The sequence below is a fragment of the Pantherophis guttatus genome, chromosome 3 (assembly GCF_059756535.1).
Source record: "Pantherophis guttatus breed Tessera chromosome 3, ASM5975653v1, whole genome shotgun sequence".
Taxonomy (NCBI): domain Eukaryota; kingdom Metazoa; phylum Chordata; class Lepidosauria; order Squamata; family Colubridae; genus Pantherophis; species Pantherophis guttatus.
Window position 1 is genome coordinate 5696915 of NC_142065.1, and position 23536 is coordinate 5720450.

The window sequence follows — 23536 nt, forward strand, 5'->3', positions numbered from 1 at the left end:
CGGTTGTTAAGTGAATCTGGTTTCCCCCCGTTGACTTCGCTTGCCTGAATGTCGCAAAAGGGGATCATGTGACCCCGGGAAACTGCGACCATCATAAATATGAGGCAGTTGCCAAGCGTCCAAATTTTGATCTGGTGACCATGCGGATGCTGCGATGGTCATAAATGTGAACACGTCTTAACTCACTGTTTTTCAGTGCCGTAGTAACTTTGAATGGTCACTAAAGAAACTGTTTTAAGATGAGAGCTACCTGTACTTGCTCTCTTCCCATCTCCCCTTTTTCTTTGTCTTTCCTCTTTCCCTTTCTCCTTTCCTGTCCCTTCTTGCATGCTCAAATGCAAAAAGGGAAACATTTCTCCTTTGGTTTTGTGTTCAGTTTGTTTTGCTTGCCCTTTGCCAGTAAAAATAGAGATTTGGGGGGTGGGCATGGCCCCCTAGCTGTTTTCAGTGGAAGAGGCACCGCAAGCTAGTCCTTCGCTGCATCTGGCGTGGCCCCATAGGCCACCCTGCAGGCCGGATTCGGCCCGTAGGCCTTGAGTTTAACACCCCTGCCCTCTACTGTTGGTGCCCGACTGGCTCTCATCTTGTAAAACTTTGAAACGGGAAAGGGCCCGTGAACCTCCGTCCTTCAAGAGTAATTGAGCGAGATAGAGGCAAACTGAAAATTAGGCCCCGAGATTTTTTTTAAAAAATGTACAAAGCTGTCATATAAACAAGGTGTAATCAATCTGACTTTGTATGTACAGTAGTCCTCAATTTATAACCATTCGTTTAGCTCAGAGAGTACCGAGGTCCCACCCGGTGCTGCTCCTCTTCACCTCCTTCTCCTCCACTCTGCAAACTTCAGACCCTTCTAAAACTGATGACGTTACCTAGTTGGGTAATGAAAGGTCTGCAAAAAAATCACCAAGTTCAGAGACCCCACAGTCCTCCTCCCTACTCTAGCATTGATGATGTTACCTAGTTGGGTCATGAAATGACTTCAAGGAAACCAAGCTTAGAGAGCCCTGAAGACCCCGCAGTCTTCCTCCTCCTCCCTCTGCCCCTCCCCTCCTCCTCTCTTCTTCTCTTCCTCCATCTCCTTCTCCCCTTCTTCTCCTACTCTCTGCAAACCCCCCTCCCTCCTAAAACTGATGATGTTACCTAGCTGGGTAATGAAACGTCTGCAAGAAAATAACCAAGTGTCAAAGAGAACCAAGGACCCCACAGTTCTCCTCCTTCCTCTGCTCCTCTCCTCTCCTCCCTCTTCTCCTCCTCCCCTTCACTTCCTTCTCCCCTTCTTCTTCTCCTCCACTCCGCAAACTCCCCTCCCCTCTAAAACTGATGATGTGGTTTTGTGAAGATGACCTCGTTTTCCAGTGGACGTTATGCCAGGCTGACCATCTCCACTGCACAGAATGGAAGAGAGCCACAAACCCTGTTCAGGTCAATGTTGGACCAAAGGATAATGACGTTTTACTGGACCGTAATCTTTTTACAATCTCTTCAGATATTGGACTCTGGCAAGACCAGAGAGGTCTTGGATGACTCACCATGGCCCAACTGGCCACTGCTAACACATCGCCGGCCAACTCGCTGCGGGACAAAAGTTACACCGATCCCGAAGAAACGGCGGGGATAGAATCATGAAACGAAGGAATGCCAAAATGAAACGGGAGTGACAACAATTACAATCGTCGTTTAAATTATTTTCAACAATTCAATGGGATCGCTGAACTGTCCGGAGGTCAGTTGGCCGAAGCGAGTTGTCTCATTCCGCAACCAGAGCCGGAACATTTCCTCAATGAGTCCTTCTCTAGCACGAACACTTGATTTTTTTTTTTCTACTCACACCGTAGAGAAAAGCAACGGAGCGGAAAAGGACTAGAAATCAGTTTTAATCCTGTGCACAAATATAGGAACCGAGATGAAAAAAGGACAGAGAGCTCCGGCAGTGATTTCTCTCTTTTTTTTTCTCTTTCTCTCTCTCTGCAGCATTTGTGAGGTGTACATTTGCTATAAAAAAAGAGTCCGCCCCCTCACTGCCGATCGCTCCTTTTCCACACAAGTGCAAAATCAGATTTATGGGACGGCCCAGAAGATCCCTGGAAAACGGGGTTTTCCCCCTCTGCTCCGTGGCCCCGTTTGATCAAGTAGCCCCAGAAGTCTTCCAATTCCCGACAGATTTGTAGCTTTGCAAAAGAAAAAAAAAAAAAGAAAAAAAAAGGAGAGAAGGGGACATGCATCCTATGCATATTTGGAATATCGATCACCCCGTCCCACTCCATGCTCACGAGGAGGGACAGCAGAGCAGGAAGGAAAGGAAGTCCCGTCTCAGTTCTTCTCGGGGTTGAGATCTCTTGCAAGATGCCACGAGAGGGGGACAAACGTATCTTTGATTCGGGGAGGGGAGGGGGGTCCTAGGAAGCTCCTTGAGGGACAGAGAGAGGGGAGGAGAAAGGAAGGCGAAGAGGAAGGAGGACAAGAGTCTCTGCGGAGGGGCCAAAGTGTCCGGCGTGGCGATCGCTTGGTGGTCCCTCCTATGTGATGTCCTTCTGCCTCGGGGGACGATGGATGTTCCTCACCACCGACCTGACCATCCACTCAATGCCTTCGTTGACGCCTTTCCTGTGGAAAGGGGGAGAGAGACACAGAAGGGTCCAGCATGACTTCCAAACCATGTGTGGGATGGTCCTGTTCTTTTAAAAGAGAGGCCTGCGCCATAAAAATACCCTTTTTTAGGGGGTTCTAGATATTTGGCCTTCCCTGACGGGACTGTCCAGTTTTCATATATCTACATTCAAATTACCGGTCAGCTGCCCAGAGTTACTTTAGATAGTCCTCTGCTTACAAATACAATTGAGCCCCCAATTTCTTTCTTTTTTCTTTTTTTTAAATTTGATTTATATGCCGCCCTTCTCCGGAGACTCAGGGCAGCTTACAGTGCGTTAAGCAATAGCCTTCATCCTTTTGTATATTTTTACAAAGTCAGCTTATTGCCCCCACAATCTGGGTCCTCATTTAACTTACCTTAGAAAGGATGGAAGGTTGAGTCAACCTTGAGCCTTGGAGAGATTCGAACTTACTAATTGCAGACAGCTGGAGTTAAATTACAACGCATTAGTCTGCTGAGCTATCCAGGCTCGAGTTGCCATGGGTAGAAAAAGCGGGAGAACTGACGGAGCAATTCAGCAGCCACATTCTTCCTCAAAAGTTATCTCAAAACATACCTTCCTCAAAAGTTGGATCTCAGATTTGTGATCCAGTTTGTGAGGCGTGGTTTCCACAGCCTGGGAAAGTGCCTCGTTGGAGAATGTGATTTATGACACAGCCTGAGGGGAGGGGGGGGGAACAGGGTCATAGTTGAGCTGTAAATTACATGCAGCAGAGTTGATTACACTTGGGAAGCTGCCAACATGTTGCTCCTAATAAATAACTGGATTTCTTTTGAAACTTGGCTCGAGGCTCATGAGTTAATTAGGGCATTCGTCGGAGCCCTGACACTTGCATTCTTGGATTCTAGGTTCCGCCAGAATCCAGGCCAATACTATTTAAGTAGGGGTCCTAAGAGTGAGTTGACCGTCTTTTGACCAGGCCTTTCCAGTTCTCCTTCCCCGACAGGCTCCCTACCTACCCAGTGAGGGCCGAGCAACTTTGGGTCAAGCAGTCCCTCTTTCCAATTTTGTTGATGCAGTCGCTGAACGCCGTCTTGATATCAGGGATCGAGAGGCAGTTCTGGAGGAAGAAGAGAAATGGAAGAGACACGTTTTGGCAAATCTATTCAACAAATATCTCTGAACGAATAGCTCAAGCATGGGTAGCCTGGAAGACCTCCGACACTCTGCTCCCTGTTGGGAAACATGGAGGGTGGAATCAGGTAGGCCTGGACCTACAATTGCAATGGAACCTACCCATTGCAGGTACTCCTCGAATTACAACAGTTCATTCAGCGACTCTTCGAAGTGGCAACAGGATTGAAAAAAGTGACTTGTGATGCTTTTCACAGTTACGGTCTTTGCAGCATAATCATATGATCAAAATTCGGACGCTTGGCGACTGACTCATCTTTATGATGGTTGCAGTGTCCTGGGAGGGTCACGTAATCAACTTTTGTGACCTTCTGACAAACAAAGTCTGTGGGGAAGCCAAATTCACTTAACAACTGTGTGAGTAGCTTAACAATTTCAGTGATTCACTTAACGATGGCAAGAAAAGTCATAAAATGGGGCAGAACTCACTTAAGAAACGTTTCGAAATGCAGGGCTCAAGTGTGTGATCGAAATGTCGAAGACTACCTGTACAGTCCCAAGTGGGGATGGCTGTTGGGTGAGACAACCTTATTTAATGATGCCCGCACTCCTGCTCTTCCTGAATGTAGTCGTTAAATGAATGTGCAGAGCAAGGAGTGCCTCCAGGATCGGGGAAGTCCTGGGGCCATTTTCCTTGAGGTGGACCGTTTTGCCAGTTTAAATAAAAACATTTCCAAGAGAAAGCTGTTTTGTTTCACCCTTTTTTCCCCCTGCACTAGCCAGGTTAATATCATATAGTATCAGAGAATATGGCCTGTGAGCTTTTGGTTACACATTTACTTCGATAAAGGGGAATATTTGTAGCAAAAGGTTGAAATGAGGGATTCTTGGTGCTCTCTGAGCCTGGTGGTTTTCTTACAGATGTTTCATGACCCAACTAGGTAACATCATCAGTGCTAGAAGGGTGTGGGGTTGGTGGAGAGGAGGAAAAGGAAGAGGAGGACGACTTTGTAATTCAGGGTTGAACTGTCAACTTGTAAAGCTTTCAAGTTGCCATGAGCAGGAGGGAGGGAGAACTGATAGAGCTGATTGATTTCCATAACTGAAGCTGCATTCCATAGATGCTTTCTTACCGCAATCAGTAGGAGGGTGTTGGGTTTCACAGCCAGCCAAAGTGGTTAATTGGAGAATGTGATTTATGACATGGCCAGAGAGGAGAGGAGAGACAGGGTCATAGGGGAATGTAAATCTACGTGGGATTAGTTCTAACTGCATCCGAGTATTGCCGAATAATCCGAATATTGCTGAAATGGTGCTCCTAATAAATGACTATATTTCTTTTGAAGTTTGGCTCATGGCTCATGAATTAATTAGGGCATCTTTCGGAAACTTAGTGTCCTTAGTCTCTCTGAGCTTGGTTGTTCTCTTACTGATGTTTTATTACCCAACTAGGTGACATTGTCAGTGCTAGAAGGGAGTGGGGTTTGTGGAGAGGAGAAGGAGGAGGATTATGGAGTCCTTGGTATTCTCTGAGCTTTGTTGTCCCAAAGGTGCTTTTTCAAGAGGCAACTGGACTTCGTTTTTCTTTGGTGACAGTTCGCTTCTCATCCAAGGAGCATTTTCAGTTCTGACTGAATGGTGAAGGATGGATGGATTTATATTCCTTGCAGTCATCTGGTCGTTAGTCCTCTCTCTGAGAATTATTGACACCACTTGGTAGGTTTATCTGTGCCCTCAGGGCCTCCTGAGTCAGAGTGCAAATGGGCATAGAGCCTTCTTGGAATTGCTGAAACCTCCAAGTGGCCTCAGCAACCCTCGGAAAGAGCGCTAACAACCAGACGACTGCAAGGAATATAAATCCTTCCCCCCCACCCTCCACCATTCAGTCAGAACTGAAGATGCTTCTGGGATGAGAAGCGAAATGTCTTCAAGAAAAGATGTCCAGTTGCCTCTTGAAAAAACACCTTTGGGAGAACTGTGAGCTGGATGATTTAGATCAGCGATGGCTAACCTTTTTGCCATTGCGTGCCAGGAAGGGGGGGCGGGGGAGGTTTGCGCATATGTGTGCCCACACTCATAATTCTATGTGCCCTGCCACGCGCATGCGAGCGCGACCCCCCTTCCCCCCCCACTCCTGGCACGCGATGGCCCGGTATGGTTCCCACCCTCTCGGAGGCTGGAAGTTGAGTAATGGGCCGTTTTGGGCCTCCGAGGGGGTGGGGAAGGCTGTTTTCACCCTCCCCAGATGCAGAGAGAGGATCTGGAGCCAGGGAGAAAAAAACCACGCCTTCCCCCCCCTCCCAGGCCCTCTTCTGGTGGCCCCAAAAGGGCCAAAAATCAGCTGACGGAGCTGAGCTGGCGTGCCAGGCAACATGGCTCCGTGTGCCACCTATGGCACGCGTGCCATAGGTTCGCCATCACGGACTCAGAATCTCCGTGGACACTCTGACCTTTGTTGTGTTCTTGCAGGTGTTTCATTACTAAACTAGCAAACATCATCAGTTCTTAGAAGGATGTGGGGTTTGCGGGCGGGAAGGAGGAGGAGGAGGAGGACGATGATGATGATGACAGTGGAGTCCTGGGTGCTCTCTGAGCTTCGTTGTTTTCTTGCAGACGTTTCCTTACCAAACTAGATAACATCATCAGTGCCTTGAGGTTACCTGGTTTGGTAATGAAACTTCTGCAAGAAGACGGCCAAGCTCAGAGAGCACCAAGGACTCCTCGCACATTTTTGCAAGACTTAGCGCATTCTGGGTAAAGTAAGACACGTTTACCCTAACGTGGAGCCATTAATTTAATCTACACGCTGCTTCGGTTACTCTGAAGCTGGGATCTGTTTCATTATTTCTGGTTATTCAACCCCGCAAACAATTTTCAAGCACCGAAACTCAAGAGCCGTGACGCAAAATGTTCCACGCTGCTAAATGGCTTTCATTCAAACAATTACTTATGCTTTGAATATAAGGTTACAGCCTGGCACGGAGCAAAGAAACAGAGAGATATGGAAACCAAAAGCAAATATATGCCAGACTGGCACAAACTATTGACGCCAAGGCCAAGAACAGAGGAGGAGGAGATGACTGCAAGGTTTCAGTGCCAACTCAGAAGATGCTTTCAGTAACAGACCTGACTTCTAAGAAACGGCAACAGAAAGCAAAACTTTCCCGAAATGAATACGGGCAGTCCTCGACTTACGACCAGACATGAGCCCAACATTTCTGCGGTTAAGGGAGACATTGGTTAAGTGGGTTTTGCCTCTGTTTTACGACCTTTCTTGCCACGGCTGTCGAGTGAAATCACTGCAGTTGATAAAGTCGGTTAAACCGGTCGTTAAGTGAATCTGGCTAACCCTGTTAACTTCGCAAAAGGGGATGGCAGGACCTGGGGACACAGCCACCGTCGTAAGTATGAGTTGCCAAGCATCTGAATTTTGATCACAGGATGACGTGTGTGTGTGTGTGTGCCACGAAGGTCATAAGTGTGAAAAATGGCCGTAAGTCCCTTTCTCCGTGCCGTTGTAACTTTTAAATGGTCACTAGACGACCTGTTGTAAATCAAGGACCATCCGTACATTGTCATTGTATTTTTAATCCGCTAAGGATCTTAATCCACTCTTGGGTTTGCCTGTTATTTAAACATTAAAATGCGAGGGAAAAGGGCAGGATTAAGTCATAAGTAGCACTGGGGGGAAAAAACAACAACACACGGAAAAGGGAGAATGGATTAACTTCTTATCTAGAAATGTCACCATGAACAAGAACTGACTCACAATTTGTTAAGTTTTACACAACAGCAACATGGGCCAAGCCGAACTCGAAAGCCATCGGCGTTTCCTAAGACCCTGCCCAGACGGCATTTTTAAGCAATGTTACGCTTCTCTGAAATTCTTTAGTAACCGGACTTCTGTTTCCAAAACATTCATGCTGAATTAGGCCACAAATGTTTAAAGCATGATAAATAAGGCACGAAAGCAGTCTTTACTCATCGGGTGGAATTCGGAATACGCCCAGATTAGAAAATTAAAGGTCCGACAACGATCACTTCCAGTTGCATTTCGAAATAAAATCTCGTTTGTTTGTTTTTCTTAAAATAATATACGCAAAGGGGCTTTTTCAAGAGGCGACAGGACTTCCTTGGTTTTTTTCCCCTTGAAGATGTTTCGCTTCTCATCCGAGAAGCTTCTTCGGTTCTGATTGAATGGCGGGGGGTGGAAGGATTTACTGTGCATTCTTTGCAGTGCTCTGGTCGTTAGTACTCTCTCTGAGAGTCATTGAGGCCGCTTGGAGGTCCGTCTGTGCCCTCGGGGGGTCACTGAATCAGGGTGTGAATGGGTGTGTAACCTTGTTGGAACTGCTGAAAGGATTGTGCTTTACCCCTCTCCCTCAAACCAGCGGTCCTCTTTGTCCAGAATGGGGGTCAAAGAGGCCATTTACGTTAAGGTCAAGCAGCCCCCTCTCAACAGAGGGGGAGGGATGCCACCCCCCATATCCCCTGTCCACAACATAGTCCTTTCAGCAGGTCTAAGAAGATTCCACACCCATTTGCACTACTCAGGTGAGCCTGAGGGCATAGATAGCAATAGCATTTAAACTTATATACCGCTTCCCAGTGCTTTACAGCCCTCTCTAAGCGGTTTACAGAGCCAGCCTCTTGCCCCCAACAATCTGGGTCCTCATTTTATCCGGAAGGATGGAAAGCCGTGTCAACCTTGAGCCTAGTGAGACTCGAACTGTCGAATTGCAGGCAGCCGGCAGGCAGCAGAAATAGCCTGCAGTACTGCCTTCTAACCACTGCGCCACCACGGCTCATATAAACCTCCGAGTGGCCCTCAACGACTCTCAGAGAGAGTACTAACGACCAGATGACTGCAAAGAATATACAGTAAATCCTTGCATTCTCCACCATTCGGTCAGAACTGAAGAAGCTTCTTGGATGAGAAGCGAAACGTTTTCAAGGGAAAAAACCCAAAAAAGTCCAGTTTGCCTTTTGAGAAAGCACCTTTGGGACAACCACGTTCTGGATGACTGAGAATCCCCATAGACATTTGCTGAAAAAGACATTTTTGGCTTGAGTTCCAGGAGAGAGAGAGAGAGAGAGATGGGGATGCTGCAACCACCTTAATTGTAAAAAGCAGTCATAAGTCATTTTTTTTCAATGCCTTTGCAACACTGAATGGTCACTAAATGAACTACCTGTACACGCCGTTTGCTAAGCGCCATGAATTTTGATCATGTGACCTTAGGGATGCTAAGGTGGTCGTAAGCACGAGGACCGGTCGTAAGTCCCCGTTTCCAAATGTCACTGTAACTTTGTTCGCTAAATAAGAGACTGGTAGCGCAGTGGACCAAACTACTGTTAAAGTAGTATTTAGCTGCCAGCTGCCTGCAATTACTGCAGGTTCGAATCTCGCCAGGCTCAAGGTCGACTCAGCCTTCCATCCTTTCTAAGGTAGGTAAAATGAGGACCCGGATTGTGGGGGCAATAAGCTGACTTTGTATAAATATACAAAAGTATGAAGGTTATTGCTTAACGCATTGTAAGCCGCCCTGAGTCTCCGGAGAAGGGCGGCATATAAATCAAACAAATAAATAATAAATAAATAAATAAATAAATAAATGTTCGTAAGTCGAAGACTACCTGTACAGAACACGAAAATGCTTTGACCCATCTCCTGGGTAGTTTTTGTAATCCTGCGCACTTTTCCAGATAAATTGAAAAGAAATTACTAGAGTTCGCATGGGGGCAATTTTTGTGCTTAAAACACTTCGAACAGACCACAGTCTTAACACATAAGGTGAGCGAGGTGGCTTCTGCGTTGTGCAAGCCAACAGACTCAATGCCTCGTCTTGAGTCAGGAGGCGCTACCGATGTAAACATCCTGAGTCTCTTTGAATGAGGTGTTTGATGTTTAAATATTTGGAAACGGCAATGCCTTCTTCCTTTCTTCACGTCCGGTTTGGCGGTACACAAAAGAATGCACTCTTTGGACCTGGCATGATGCAAGAGTGTGAGAAGAGGTAGACGCAACGGCCGAAGAGCCCTCTCTGGCATGAAACGGTAAATGGTTATTTTCAACGAAGTGCCGGCGCCCTCTGGGGGACAGCACCTGCTACTGCAGCTGTTAAGGGCACAATAAAAGGCGCGTAAAATTCAAAACAGCAACTTCCCACCGTCTTTTCAACACGGCCACATTCGCACTCTGGACAGAGAGGGCGTAGGGTTTGAAAGAGGGGTCAAAGAGGCCTCCTGGGTTATTCCCAACAGAAGGGGAGGGATATGACACTGCCTGGCTCCTGTTGACAACACAGTCCTTTTCAGCAAATGTCTATGGCAGAGGTCTTCAAACTTGGCAGCTTTAAGACTTGTGGACTTCAACTCCCAGAATTCTCCAGCCTGGTTGGAGGGATTCACTTACTTTCCCTACCGGTTCGCAAATCTGCGCGCGCGCATCTTCCGTGCTCACGCAATGCCTTCTGTGCATGCACAGAGCCTCAAAAACATGGAAAAATGGGACGTCATGTTGTCTGCGCGGATGGGCGGGGCATCCCGCAGTCGCCCCTAGCGGTTCGCCCGAACCGGATAAAACCAGCTGAATACCACCGATTGTAAAGGGGTACTAACACGTCACACGATCAATTCCGTCGACTCTTACCAACCGCCAATTTGCTTTGACCGTTTAGTACAGGGGTGTCAAACTCGATTTCATTGAGGACCGCATGAAGGTTGTGTTTGACCTCAGGGTGGTGGTGGGTGGGTAGGCGTGGCCAGGGTGGGCGTAGTCAGCTCGACATCACTTGTGTCGGGGGCGCTTGTGGTGACCCAAGCACTCTGCCAGCGAAAACAGGCTCCAGAGCTCCGTTTTCGGCTGCGATGGCCTCCTGCAACCCTCTGCTGGTGAAAAATGGAGCTCCGGAGGGCGACTGCGACAGCCTCCTGCAACCCTCTGCCGGTGAAAACGGAGCTCCGGAGGGCCACGTGCTCTGTTTTTGCTAGCAGAACCACCGTGGGTCAGTCAGTGTTGAGTTTCTACCGGTTCGGGCGAACCACTAGTGGCGGGGCCGGGAGGCTCTGCCCACCCACCTGGACGACATCACAGACGCTCTGTGCACATGCAGAAGCACTGTGCGCGAGTGAAGCAAGCACATGCACGCACGCACTCCTGAACCGGTAGCGAAGGTAAGTGGAACCCCACGGGCCATATCTAAACACCCCAGGGACTGGATCTGGCCCCCAGGCCTTGAGTTTGACACACCTGGTTTAGTAGATTCTTGTTGAGAGATACCACGGCATAAACTTGTACTCATTTGAACCATTCTGGTTCCTGGCTTCTTGCAGCTGACAGAGACGGTTGCCCAAATCCTGCTTGGGTTGTGAGAGGGATGTTTTTCAGCCAGCCTCTTCGAGTCGCTCCAGTCTCTCTCGTTTCTTCTGCCTGCTTAACGTCCCAGGAGATAACTGGCAACGATTGCAACTGGAAGTGTTGTGGTCGTTGAGGGAAGCAGCTCACTGAATGACCGCTTCCTTCAACGACCTAAGTCTCCGGCCTCAATTGTGGTCGTTAAGTCAAAGATTTACCTGTACACCCGATGGCATTCAAGGCTGCAAAAAAATCTGCTGCTTTTTTGTTGCGTCTTCCCCTAGATCAGGGGTGTCCAACCTTGACAACTTTAAGCCTTAGCGGACTTCAACTTTCAGAATTCCCCAGCCAGCTTTGCAAAACTGGCTGAGGAATTCTGGGAGTTGAAGTCCGCCAAGGCTTAAAGTTGCCAAAGTTGGACACCCCTGCCCTAGATCGAAATTTGATCAATGTGTATCCACAGAAACATTGGGACGTAATGCAAAATCCGTGACTATTGTAAAACAGGGAAGTGTCTACGGTGATTTCTACATTAAACCAATCACAGACTATGTATCAATATTTTAAGAAAACCACCAGAAAAACGAGGTTACCTTAGTTCCAAGATGGCGAACCTATGGCATGTGTGCCACACGTGGCACACGGAGCCATATCTGTGGGCACACGAGTGTTGTCCTAGCTGAGCTCCAGTGTGCATGTGCACGCCAGCTAGCTGATTTTCGGGCCTTCCGAGCCCACCATACATCGGGAAACGGGCTGTTTCCGGCCTCTGGAGGGGCTCCAGGGCGGGTGGGGAAGGCTGTTTTCACCCTCCCCAGGCTCCAAGAATGCCTCTGGAGCCTGGGGAGGGCAAAAAACAGGCCTACCAGGCCCACCAGTAATCTTTTTGCTGTCGCGTGCCAAAAGCAAGGGTCGCGTGGGGGGTGGAGCGTAGGGGGCCATTGAATTATGGGTGTGGGCACGCGGGTATGTGACACCCCCCCCATGCTCCCCCTGCTTTTGGCACGCGACGGCAAAAAGGTTAGCCATCACTGCCTTAGTTCATTCAATGGAAAGCTGTTTGGCTTCTGTTTCAACTTTTTCATTTGTGTAATAATTACTTCTGGGTTTTAAAAAACAAAAAACCAGGGGTGAAATGCTCCCAGATCAGACCGGATCGTCCGATCCGGTAGCGATCTTGACCGTTGGTTCGGCGATCTGGTAGCGATGGCAGAGCTCCTCCCACCCGCCCGGGTGTCATTACTTCCTGGTTTTAACCAGGAAGTAATGTTTTTTTAAAATTCTGCACATGCGCTTCCGAACCGGTAAGGAAGATAAGTAGATTTCACCCCTGAAAAAAAATTACAGAGCCATCCAGTCACTTTACAGAGAGATGGGGGGCATATAATTTTAAAAAATAAAGAGGTGTATGTGATAATTATGCACACACATATCCATCCATCTTTCAATGATGCTCTCCTTGTTTTGTGGACAGAAAAGCAATCTGGATCTATTAAAATAAATACAGGTATCTTTTAGAAAATAATATTTTTTTAAAAAAACCACACCTCTATATCTTGTTTGTTAGCGAGAACCAACAAAGGGACACCTTCCAGAACTTCATTGGTTATCATCTTTTCTGTAAAGGAGCAAAAGAGAGAGAGAGAGAGATCAAAAATCCAGGCTAGGTTTGTCAAAATATGTTCTGAAAATAAGGCTTCAATAATTTCAAAATAAGATGGCATGCGTATTTATTGATTCGAGTTTGATCCCACCTTTATCACTATATAAGTTGAGTCAAGGCAGAGGACAGACATAATACCTCTTCCGCCACCTATTTTCCCCACAACAACAATCCTGTGAGTTGGACTGAGCTGAGAGAGAGAGAGGGACTGGGCCACCCAGCTGACTTTCAGGGCTAAACCAGGACTAGAACTCACCGTCTCCTGGTGATAGGCTGAAAGTCACCCAGGCAGCTTTCATGCCTAAGGCGGGACTAGAACTCACAGTCTCCTGGGGATTGGCCCAAAGTCACCCAGCCGGCTTTCATGCCTAAGGCGGGACTAGAACTCACCATCTCCTGGGGATTGGCCCAAAGTCACCCAGCCGGCTTTCATGCCTAAGGCGGGACTAGAACTCACGGTCTCCTGGGGATTGGCCCAAAGTCACCCAGCTGGCTTTCATGCCTAAAGCGAGACTAGAACTCACCATCTCCTGGGGATTGGCCCAAAGTCACCCAGCCGGCTTTCATGCCTAAAGCGGGACTAGAACTCACCGTCTCCTGGTGATAGGCTGAAAGTCACCCAGCCGGCTTTCATGCCTAAAGCGGGACTAGAACTCACCGTCTCCTGGGGATTGGCCCAAAGTCACCCAGCCGGCTTTCATGCCTGAGGCGGGACTAGAACTCCCTGTCTCCTTGTTTTCGGCCAATATCTTAACCACTACACCAAATTGCTGTTGGCAATTTGTGCAACTGAATTCCCTCACTGCAGGGAGGAAACTCCAGTAACCCCTGGAGATGTGTCAAACTCCAAATGTCTGGATTTCTTGCTCTCTCTCTCTCTCTCTCTCTCTCTCTCTCTCTCTCTCTCTCTCTCACACACACACACACTTACCAAAAGCTCGCTTGGATTCCGACAGCCTTTCCTCATCGGTGGAATCGATAATGTAAATGACCCCATGGGATTCTGCGTAATACTGAGGCCACATAAAAAAAGCAAAAAAGAAACTGAAGTCCGTTAAGGGAGCTTTAAGTTTTCACGCTTTACATTACAACTCTTCCCACTTCTAGAAAGTTCCTTTTGGACTTTGCCAGCGCTGCCTGGTAATGCTTCTATACGCTGCTGCTCTATCCTTCAGTGCAAACCTATGTTAAAATAGGTCTCATTGCAAATATAATAAAACCCCAAAGCAATACCGCAAAGAGTAACATTTTGAATGTTGAAAATTAAATGTGTGCTGAATTTTGAACGTATGGTTCTTGCTGATCCTTTTAATGTTATAGATGGAATTTTAATGGCATGAATATAAGATGCCCAGAATCCATCTCGGCAAGCCGGGCAGCATAGACGGACGGACGGACAGAGGGAGAGGAAAAGAGATTATTTTCCACAGCCTTGTTTCTCAACATTGGCCACTGAAGTCATGTGGACTTCAACTCCCAGAATTCCCCAACTAGCGAGAAGTGAGGGGGAGAGAGGAGAGAGAAAGAGAGAGACACAGAGAAGTGGGGAGGGGAGGGGAGGGGAGGGGAGGGGAAGGGAAGGGAAGGGAAGGGAAGGGAAGGGAAGGGAAGGGAAGGGAAGAGAAGAGAAGAGAAGAGAAGAGAAGAGAAGAGAAGAGAAGAGAAGAGGATTATTCATTTCTCAGATTTTTTTCCACAGCCTTGTTTCTCAACATCGGCCACTGAAGTCATGTGGACTTCAACTCCCAGAATTCCCCAACTAGCGAGAAGTGAGGGGGAGAGAGGAGAGAGAAAGAGAGAGACACAGAGAAGTGGGGAGGGGAGGGGAGGGGAGGGGAGGGGAGGGGAAGGGAAGGGAAGGGAAGGGAAGGGAAGGGAAGGGAAGGGAAGGGAAGAGAAGAGAAGAGAAGAGAAGAGAAGAGAAGAGAAGAGAAGAGAAGAGAAGAGAAGAGAAGAGGATTATTCATTTCTCAGATTTTTTTCCACAGCCTTGTTTCTCAACATCGGCCACTGAAGTCATATGGACTTCAACTCCCAGAATTCCCCAACTAGTGAGAAGTGAGGGGGGAGACAGAGAGAGAAAGAAAGAGGTAGAGAGAAGTGAGGAGAAGGGGGAGAGAGGAGGAGAGGGATGAGGGAAGGGAAGGGGATTTTTCTCCACAGCATTGTTTCCCAACATCGGCCACTGAAGTCGTATGTGGACTTCTACTCCCAGAATTCCCCGACGAAAGAGAGGAGGGGGAGACGAGGGGAGAGGGGAGGGGAGAGACAGACATATTCAAGGAAGAAAGAGAGAGAGAGAAGGGGGAGGAGATGAGAGGGGAGGGCAGAGGAGAGGAAAGAAGAATATTCAAGGAAAGAGTAGAGCGATCAACATTCAAGATACCTTAGAACAGGGGTGTCCAACCCTAACAACTTCAAGACTTCTGAACTTCAACTTCCAGAATTCCCCATGCTACCCAAGGAATTCTGGGAGTTGAAGTCCACAGGTCTTAAAGTTGCCGAGATTGGATGCCCCTGCCTTAGAAGATATTCCCTACTTACAAGAACCTCTAATATTAAAATATTGTTGGATCAGCACTCCAGACATTACCGATATGGAATAACCACTGAAATATGGCAAGGAATCAAAGAAGGAACAGTAAAATTAATCAGAACAAAGCTGGAAGGGACCTTGGAGGTCTTCTAGTCCAACCCACTGCTCAAACAGGAGACCCTATACTACTTGTTAGGATATGGTTTGAGCCTAACAGTTGTCCAGGCAATATAAGTGTACTGTAACTTTAATCTGTAAATGTATTATGTGACTTTAATGCTGAGTCATGCTGTAATTAGGTAATGACTGGTTGTGAGAGTATTTAAGCAAGGTACTGTAACGTATTCAGTTTGATGATGAAGCTGCTATGATAAGCTACCATTGAGAGGAGTTGTTATCTGCTAATCATCGTTTGATGGATCTGCTACCATCGTGGTTTGTGAACCAGAGTGAGTTTGTTATTCTAACCAACTAATGTTTGTTGAGTAAGAAGATTCTGTAACTACTGGACTGATTTAACTGGCAAAGACTTGGAATTTGTTTAAAGACTATGAGACTGTTTTTCTACTATAAAGTAAGCTTTTGATAAACCAGTTTGCATATCTCTTATTCATTGCTCTCAGCAACGTTTCCTTGTGCATTTACTCTGCTGGTTGGTAACACAACACCAATATCCTTAACACCACTTCATACATTTAACTAATAACTTAGACTTATCAATGTAGTTAATATCGAACTAAGCTATGCCAACATATCTGGAGAATATCACAACAGCTAACAGACTGGAAAAAGTAAATATTCCAACAGCCCCAAAGGAAACCCTATCCTTGACTTGCAACCGGTTGTTTAGTGACGATCTGAAGTTCTGACGGACCTACCTGGATTTGGATTCAAAGTTCTAACGGCTCTGCCCCTCCCACCGTGGTCATGTGACTGAACTCAGCAACCGGATCACAGTTACTACCCTTTGCAGCGTCCGGCAGTCACACGAAAATGTTTTATGATGTTTTTAACCCAAAACTGGTATTTACGTCCGGTTTCAGCAAAACTGCGTCCGTAATGCACCGTTGATTTGTTTAAGGACCGTGTAATACTGTAGTCGTATCTATCCACCCTACCTTGTCCCAAAGAGACTGAAGCTCGTCCTGTCCTCCGAGGTCCCAAAACATCAGCCGAGATTTGCCAACATCTATAGTGCCAACTAGGAGACACAAGGAGACAATTCAAAGTGTGCACATTTTTCTGCATTGCGTCGAATTTAACTTCTTTGGGGGATCGACTCAAGTCTAAAACACAGGCCTGCAACAGAAAGGCTAAAGAGCTTTGGATATACAGATAGTCCTCGACTTACAGCAGTTCATTTAGTGAACTGAAGCCACTGAAAAAAATGATTTATGACCATTTTTCAGAGTTACGACCTTGGAAGCATCCCCAGTGATACTTGGCGACGGGTTCACGCTTATGACGGTTGCGACGTCTCCGTCATCACGTGATCGAAATTCAGATGCTTGGAAAAGAGTGAAACTTTGACTTTGGGTTTTACCGATTAGACTGATAAGATCCTTAGAGAAATGGCTTGTTCATATTAATATGAAAAAGCAAAAAGATATGATTTGATGTCAGTGTCTTATTTTACTGTAACAGAGAGATTCGGAAGTCAATGTTTCCTTTTCTTTTTTTTTAAATCCTTCCTCACTCCTCTTCGCCCTCTTCCTCTCCACTGCTTTCCTATTTACTTTTGTGTTTTGTATCTTATTGTTGTGGTCCGACAGCAGCTTGCGGAGCTGGCAGCGGAGTTGGACAGTGAGGAGGCTGGGGAGGAACATGGGCCAGTCCTGGAGTCTGGGGAAGGCCCGGATGAGGGCTCTGTGTCGGAGGCAGAGAAGGGGCCAGGGCCATCTGGGAGTGATGCGCGGACTCCGGAGCCCCCAGAGTCGGACAGCAGAGGAACAGGAGGAGCCTGTTCCTAGTGCACGCATGCTCAGAGCTGCCAGAAGGCAAGAGCAGCTAAAGCAAAAGGGACGACTCAGGAGTAAGGCCAGGAGATGACTGGCCCCTCCCATAAGGCTTAAAAGAGAAACAAAGGCACTTGGGGCCTTTTGCAGGAAAGCAACATTGCTAACTCTGTTTCCAGTCGGTGTCTCGTTTGTTTCTGAACTTCGTGGGGCTTTGCCAAGTAAGGCCTTTGGCAGGATGTCAAAAAAGATAAAGGTTGGTGATTATTCTGAAGGACGTGTTTTGCAACTAATTGGGACTCAGCTGGGAATGAATGTAATTCTCAGCTGTTACAATAAAATAGGTTTATTTGGGACTAATTGTGTATTGTAATGACTCAATAAGCCTAGGTCACATCATTTATTTTATCCTATGTGAAATTAAAATTCATAAGCTTGGCGACCGGCTCATATTTATGACGGTTGCAGCGTCCCGGGGTCACGTCGTCCCCTTTTGCGACCGTCTGACAAGCGAAGTCAATGGAGAAGCCAGATTTACTTAACAACCATGTTTACTAACTTATTAGCTGTGGCAGGAAAGTTCATAAAATGGAGTAAAACTCACTAAGCAACCGTCTCGCTCAGCGAGAGAAGTGTTGGACTCAATGGTGGTCGTAGGTCGAGGACTACCTGCATAGAAATGGCTTGCCTTGTCAGCGTTGTTGGGACGATCAAGGAACTATCACATTCAGACAAACAATCAAACAGTGAACCATGGCCTCGTCAAGGAACTATGAAGAACACTCCCAGCAACACTGACAGGAAAAGCCACTTGTATATATTATTATTATTATTATTATTATTATTATTATTATTATTATTATTATTATTATTATTATTATTATTATTTTAAAAAAATTTCTATACCGCCCTTCTCCTTTCGGACTCAGGGCGGTGAACAGCCAAGAATAAAACATTTGTACACGAAAATTAAAATAGTTTTAAAATAATTAAATAATTTGGCCCATAATTTAAACATCTCAATTTAAAACCAATTTCAAATTTTAAAAACCCCATCATAAAATCAGGACAGAGAGCAAACCCTACTCCCTTCTAGCACTGATAATATTACCTAGTTGGGTCATGAAACGTCTGCAAGAAAACAACCAAGCTCAGAGAGCACCAGGGACCTCACAATCTTCCTCCTCCTCACACTCCTTTCTAGCACTGATGATGTTACCTAGTTGGGTCATGAAACGTCTACAAGAAAACAACCAAGCTCAGAGAGCACCAAGGATCCCAGAGTCGTCCTCCTCTTCCACTCCACACACCCTACCCCCCTTTAGCACTGATGATGTTACCAAGTTGGGTCATGAAACATCTCCAAGAAAACAACCAAGCTCAGAGATTCCTCTGAATGAAAATTGATGGGGTTAATTTTTGGTCTCCTCGGCATCTGTTGGGTGACCCTCATAGTTTTGGGTAACGCCAATCCAAGGCAAATGTCCCCCACTCGTACTCTCCCGCTCTTCAGCTATCGAGGTCAACTTACTGTTCAAGCCGACCGTGGTTGTGATTTTGGATAAGCTCATTCCTTTGTAGGCCTTGTTGAATCTCGTTTTTGTCTGTTCAAGAAAAGTCTGAGGAAGAAAAGAAAGGAAAGGAAACGTAGAGGAAAACCTGAGTTGTTTATATCCGTTGGTTGCTACGGAAACGAGACAAAAATTCATGCAAATTCTGGATCTGGAGATTAAGCAAAAAGAACCTTGCTGTCTCAGAACGATTTGTTAACCGTTTCTTTTGAAACTACTGAAAAACTACTGGCCTTTGAGATGGATCTGTTTAATGATCCTTGTTCTGTCCCCTCCTACGAGTGGCCTTGCAGAGATTCAAATAGTAACAAACAGCAGTAACAAATGCAGGTTAGAGAGACTGAAGCTGGCCCTTTAATAAATAGTTCTCTTCCAAAGTCCAATAGTTACCGGGCAATGTTCCAAAGGTCTTGGCAGACAGCCAGCAGGCTAATGCAGGAATGCAGACTCTTGTCAAAAACTCCAAACTAACAGTTGTAACTCCACTGCATCCAAAACGCCAACAAATTGTTCACCACGCCTTTCCAGCCCAGTCCCACCCCTTTTATACTTTTTGGGTGTGGCCCTACGTCTCCTGACCACACCTCTTAGGGCGTGGCAATAGCTGTTCTCTACGATGTCTCCTACGTCTCTCTGGCATCCAATAGGGGCTCCCCCTCGTCGTTACTGGCCTCTGTTTCCTCCTCAATTTGGCTGGGGTCCAGAGGCATGTCAGCAACTGTCAGTTCTTGCTGACTCACCAGTGAAGACGGCCCCTCCGGCACATAGCTCGTGACAGCTTCCTCTTCCTCCATATCATCCTCCGAATCAGCATGCGAAGATAAATCAGCCTCCGGGGCCGGGGTCACAACACTCCTTTCCCCAAATTTGTTTTAGAATGAGTAGTAGATCCCTTATGGGCAGAGGTGGGCTGCTGCCGGTTCACACCGGTTCGCCCATACCGGTAATTCCGACCACCGGCTGGGCCTGCCCCCCCCCCCGCCCCGGTGCTATCCCGTCCTATATATCTCACTCTCTGGCTCGCTCGCCCTGCCCAAACAGCCCAGCTGATTTCCGCGCCTCGCCCGCTCTACTCTCCGCAGCTGCCCGAGAAGGTATGCTGGAAGCTGTGCACATGAAATCGCCGTATGTTTGAAGCGGCACGCTCACATTTTCGGTTGTGCACTAGGCAAACCGGTTTGTTAAAATTATGTGAAGCCCATCTCTGCTTATAAGGAGTCCTTGACTTAGAACCACAATTGGGACCGGAATTTAAGTCGTTGCAGTTGTGAGTTGAGTCCTTATGTGACTGAACCAAATATTACGACGGTCATAAGTCAAGCCACCATGGTCATAAATGTGAATCTTGCTAAACCAGTGGTAGTTTTTACTACAAAGTGGGGGGGAAATGTCACAAATTGTGATCACTTGTCTGAAATTGTGAGGTGGTTGCCCAGGGCTTGAATTGCGATCACAATTCAGTTGTAAGTTTAAATTGAATCCATAACTGATTTTTTTTGGAGGCCATTGTTAATTCGAACCATTTTTAAGTGAACAGTCATAGAGGACTGCCCGTCTGGAATATTTTTGATATTTAATTGATTCTCTGAGAACATTATTTTTAATTATATGTTCAGCATCTTTTTTTGCTATAATGGACTTACAACCATTTATTGAGGGACTATTATGAATTTACCAGACGGATGACTTAGGGAACAAAGCTGTTACAGAATCTGGTAGTCCTGCTAAAAATACTTGGAAACCTCCTCCCAGAGGTGAGTAGCAGAAACACACCGTAAAATGGGTGTATGGAGTCTCTAACAATGCTTCAAGCTCTAAGTGCATAGCTCTTATAAGCAGCATCCTGAATAACGGGAAGCAAACTTCCTGTAATCTTCTCCGCTGTCCTCACCACTCTCTGTATGGACTTTCCATCTGCTGTCCTCATCACTCTCTCTATGGACCTTCTCTCTGAGGCACTGCTGCTACCAAACCAAACAGGGATGCAGTTTGTTAAAACGCTCTCAATTGTGCCTCTGTAAAAAGCGGTCAGGACAGAAGGAGAAAGATGTGCTCTCCTCATCCAACACAGGAAATGCAGACGCTGTCTTTGCACGCAGTCAATCTCATGAAGTCTTGGCAATTTAAACAGTTTTTTTTATTATTATTGTAAAATTTTCATTTGAGGAGGCCCTGAGTTGACAGCCTCTTTACCTGCAGGTGAAGGTACACCACACTAATGAAATTAGAGATGGGTGAAATTTATCCCATCCAGGAGTTGGAAGTTTCTACTTTGTGACTAGGAATAAACCAATAGAAGCACAGAGAGGGGGTGAAGATTTTTCCCGTTTCTATGAACAAGCCTAGATACACACCGTTTTTCCAGCATTGTCCAATCCCAGGATTAAGATGCAGTATTCATCTCGCCGGAACATATACTTGTAAAGGCCGGAAAGCAGTGTGTACATTGTGCTCCTGTAAACAAAGACAACAACATTGAGTTGGCCAAAAGTTTGATACTGCTTCCTGGTCCAAATTCAGGCAGGAATTTCCCTCGTTAATGAAAAGAAACGGAGACTTGTTTGAGGTTCATCAATTGATACCATGGTTATTTTCCCAAGATTTTCTAAAATGATGAAACTGTGCGAGCCTAGCATTATGCTCCTTTTATATTTATTTACTTATTTGTATCCCACCTTCATTATTTAACTCAAGGCAGCAAACATATCCCAACACACACCTTCCTCCTATTTTACTGACAATGACCCTGTGAGGTAGGGCTGAGAGAGTGAGCGACTGGCTCAGAGTCAGCAGCTGGCTTTCATGCCTAAAGTGGGACTAGAACTTGCAATCTCCTGGGGATTGACTCAAAGTCACCCAGTTGGCTTTCATGTCTCATGCAGAACTAGAACTCACAGATTCCTGGGGATTGGCCCCAAGTCACCCTGCTGGATTTCATGTCTCATGCAGAACTAGAACTCACCGTCTCCTGGTGATAGGCCCAAAGTCACCCAGTTGGCTTTCATGTCTAAGGCAGAACTAGAACTCACAGTCTCCTGGGGATTGGCCCAAAGTCATCCAGCCAGCTTTCATATCTAAGGCAGAACTAGAACTCACAGTCTCCTGGGGATTGGCCCAAAGACACCCTGCTGGTTTTCATGTCTAAGGCAGAACTAGAACTCACAGTCTCCTGGGGATTGGCCCAAAGTCACCCAGTTGGCTTTCATGTCTCATGCAGAACTAGAACTCACGGTCTCCTGGGGATTGGCCCAAAGACACCCTGCTGGTTTTCATGTCTCATGCAGAACTAGAACTCACAGTCTCCTGGGGATTGGCCCAAAGATACCCTGCTGGTTTTCATGTCTAAGGCAGAACTAGAACTCAGTCTCCTGGAGATTGGCCCAAAGTCATCCAGCTGGCTTTCATTCCTATAGCAGGACTAGAACTCAAAGCTTCCCAATTTCTGGTGCCTTAACCACTTGGTCTAGGCACAAATGGTTGTACAGGTATTATAACTTACAACTCCTAACTTAGAAAGGTAGTAAAACTGGGTGCATCTCACTGAACAACTGCCTCCCTTGTGCAACGGAAATTCTGGTCCCAACCGCGGTCATAAATCAAGGACGACCAGTAATCTCACCCTTAAGACATCTACCTTTTTCACACTAGAAAAATTCCACATTGCTTTCAAGGAAACTACATGGACCCTTCCACTAAGTGTGCAATGCAACTCGAGGGAGACGTTGTGTGTATATACAGCCAGAGTTCTGTACCCATCGAAGTATATACAACAGGTGGCAGCAGCTACCCTTTTTCAACTGCCGGGTCCTCTGGATCGTTTGATCCTCTTTTTGCGACCTTCTGATCAGCAAAGTCGACGGGGAAGCGAGATTCGTTTAACAACCACATTACTCACTTAACAACTGCACTTAAGCGCTGGGGCAAGAAAGGTCGTAAAATGGGGGCAAAACTGGCTTAACCAATGTCTCGCTTAGCAACAGAACGGCCCCCCCACCGGGCTCAATTGTGGTCGTAAGTCGAGGACTACCTGCACAATAGGAACCCAATAATAATAATAATAATAATAATAATAATAATAATATTATCCCAGCAAGGAATTTCCTGCTATTTACTTAATTATTCATGCAAATGTATTGGCCTTTCAACGTCCTCTGGGAAGTGTCAAGAGGGCCCCTGAGCATGCACAGAGTGATTTCTTTTGCCCCCCCCAAGGCGCTTCTGGTTTCAGCCCACCCACTTGCGAGATGGGGATTGCAGTCCCGCCTTCCCCGCTGAGGTTTTGGCCTTCGCTGTCCCCGAGGCAGGCGGGCGGCGCCGGAGGAGACTTACCGGGCACTTTACAAGGTGGGGGGGGGCGAATTCGGTTAACGGCTCCTGCTCTCCTTCCTTATGGGCTTCTTCCTCGGTCGTGCGAGGCACCCTGGGAAATGGAGTCCGGTCCCCGCCCGCCGACGGCGTCCCGCTGCCTGTAAAAGACCACGATCCCCATGAGCCTCTGCGCCTCCACGCCGCGCCCTCTCTCGGATCGCCGGGCACGAACCATAGACAAGGAAGGAAAGGAGAGGCAGGCGGAGCCACTTCCGGTCGGCTTCGCCGGGCACGAACCATAGACAGAGAAGGAAAACAAGAGGGAAAAGGAACCATTTCCGGTCGGATTCGCCGGGCACGAACCATAGACAGAGAAGGAAAACAAGAGGGAGAAGAAACCATTTCCGGTCGGATTCGC

The 23536-nt window shown here is 46.9% G+C and overlaps 1 protein-coding gene across 1 annotated transcript; it reads right to left on the reverse strand.

Annotated features, from left to right (window-relative positions):
- Positions 1-1667: 1667 nt before the first annotated feature.
- On the reverse strand, positions 1668-23389 carry ARFRP1 (ARF related protein 1). Its single transcript, XM_060684331.2, has 8 exons — positions 23140-23389; positions 21165-21264; positions 18771-18858; positions 16403-16485; positions 13680-13761; positions 12633-12703; positions 3614-3714; positions 1668-2607 (listed from the first exon to the last, which is right to left on the reverse strand). Exons 2-8 carry the CDS (start codon positions 21255-21257, stop codon positions 2520-2522), a joined length of 606 nt encoding a protein of 201 aa, XP_060540314.1. The 5' UTR covers positions 21258-21264; positions 23140-23389; the 3' UTR covers positions 1668-2519.
- Positions 23390-23536: the final 147 nt, after the last annotated feature.

Excerpts from the sequence above, each read along its gene's own strand:
- ARFRP1 (XM_060684331.2), bottom strand. The coding sequence starts at position 21,257 with ATGTACACACTGCTTTCCGGCCTTTACAAGTATATGTTCCGGCGAGAT. Across the intron at positions 13,762-16,402 it reads TTCAGTCTCTTTGGGACAAG|TATTACGCAGAATCCCATGG; the intron begins GTAGGGTGGATA and ends ATGTGGCCTCAG. Across the intron at positions 12,704-13,679 it reads GGAATCCAAGCGAGCTTTTG|AAAAGATGATAACCAATGAA; the intron begins GTAAGTGTGTGT and ends GCTCCTTTACAG.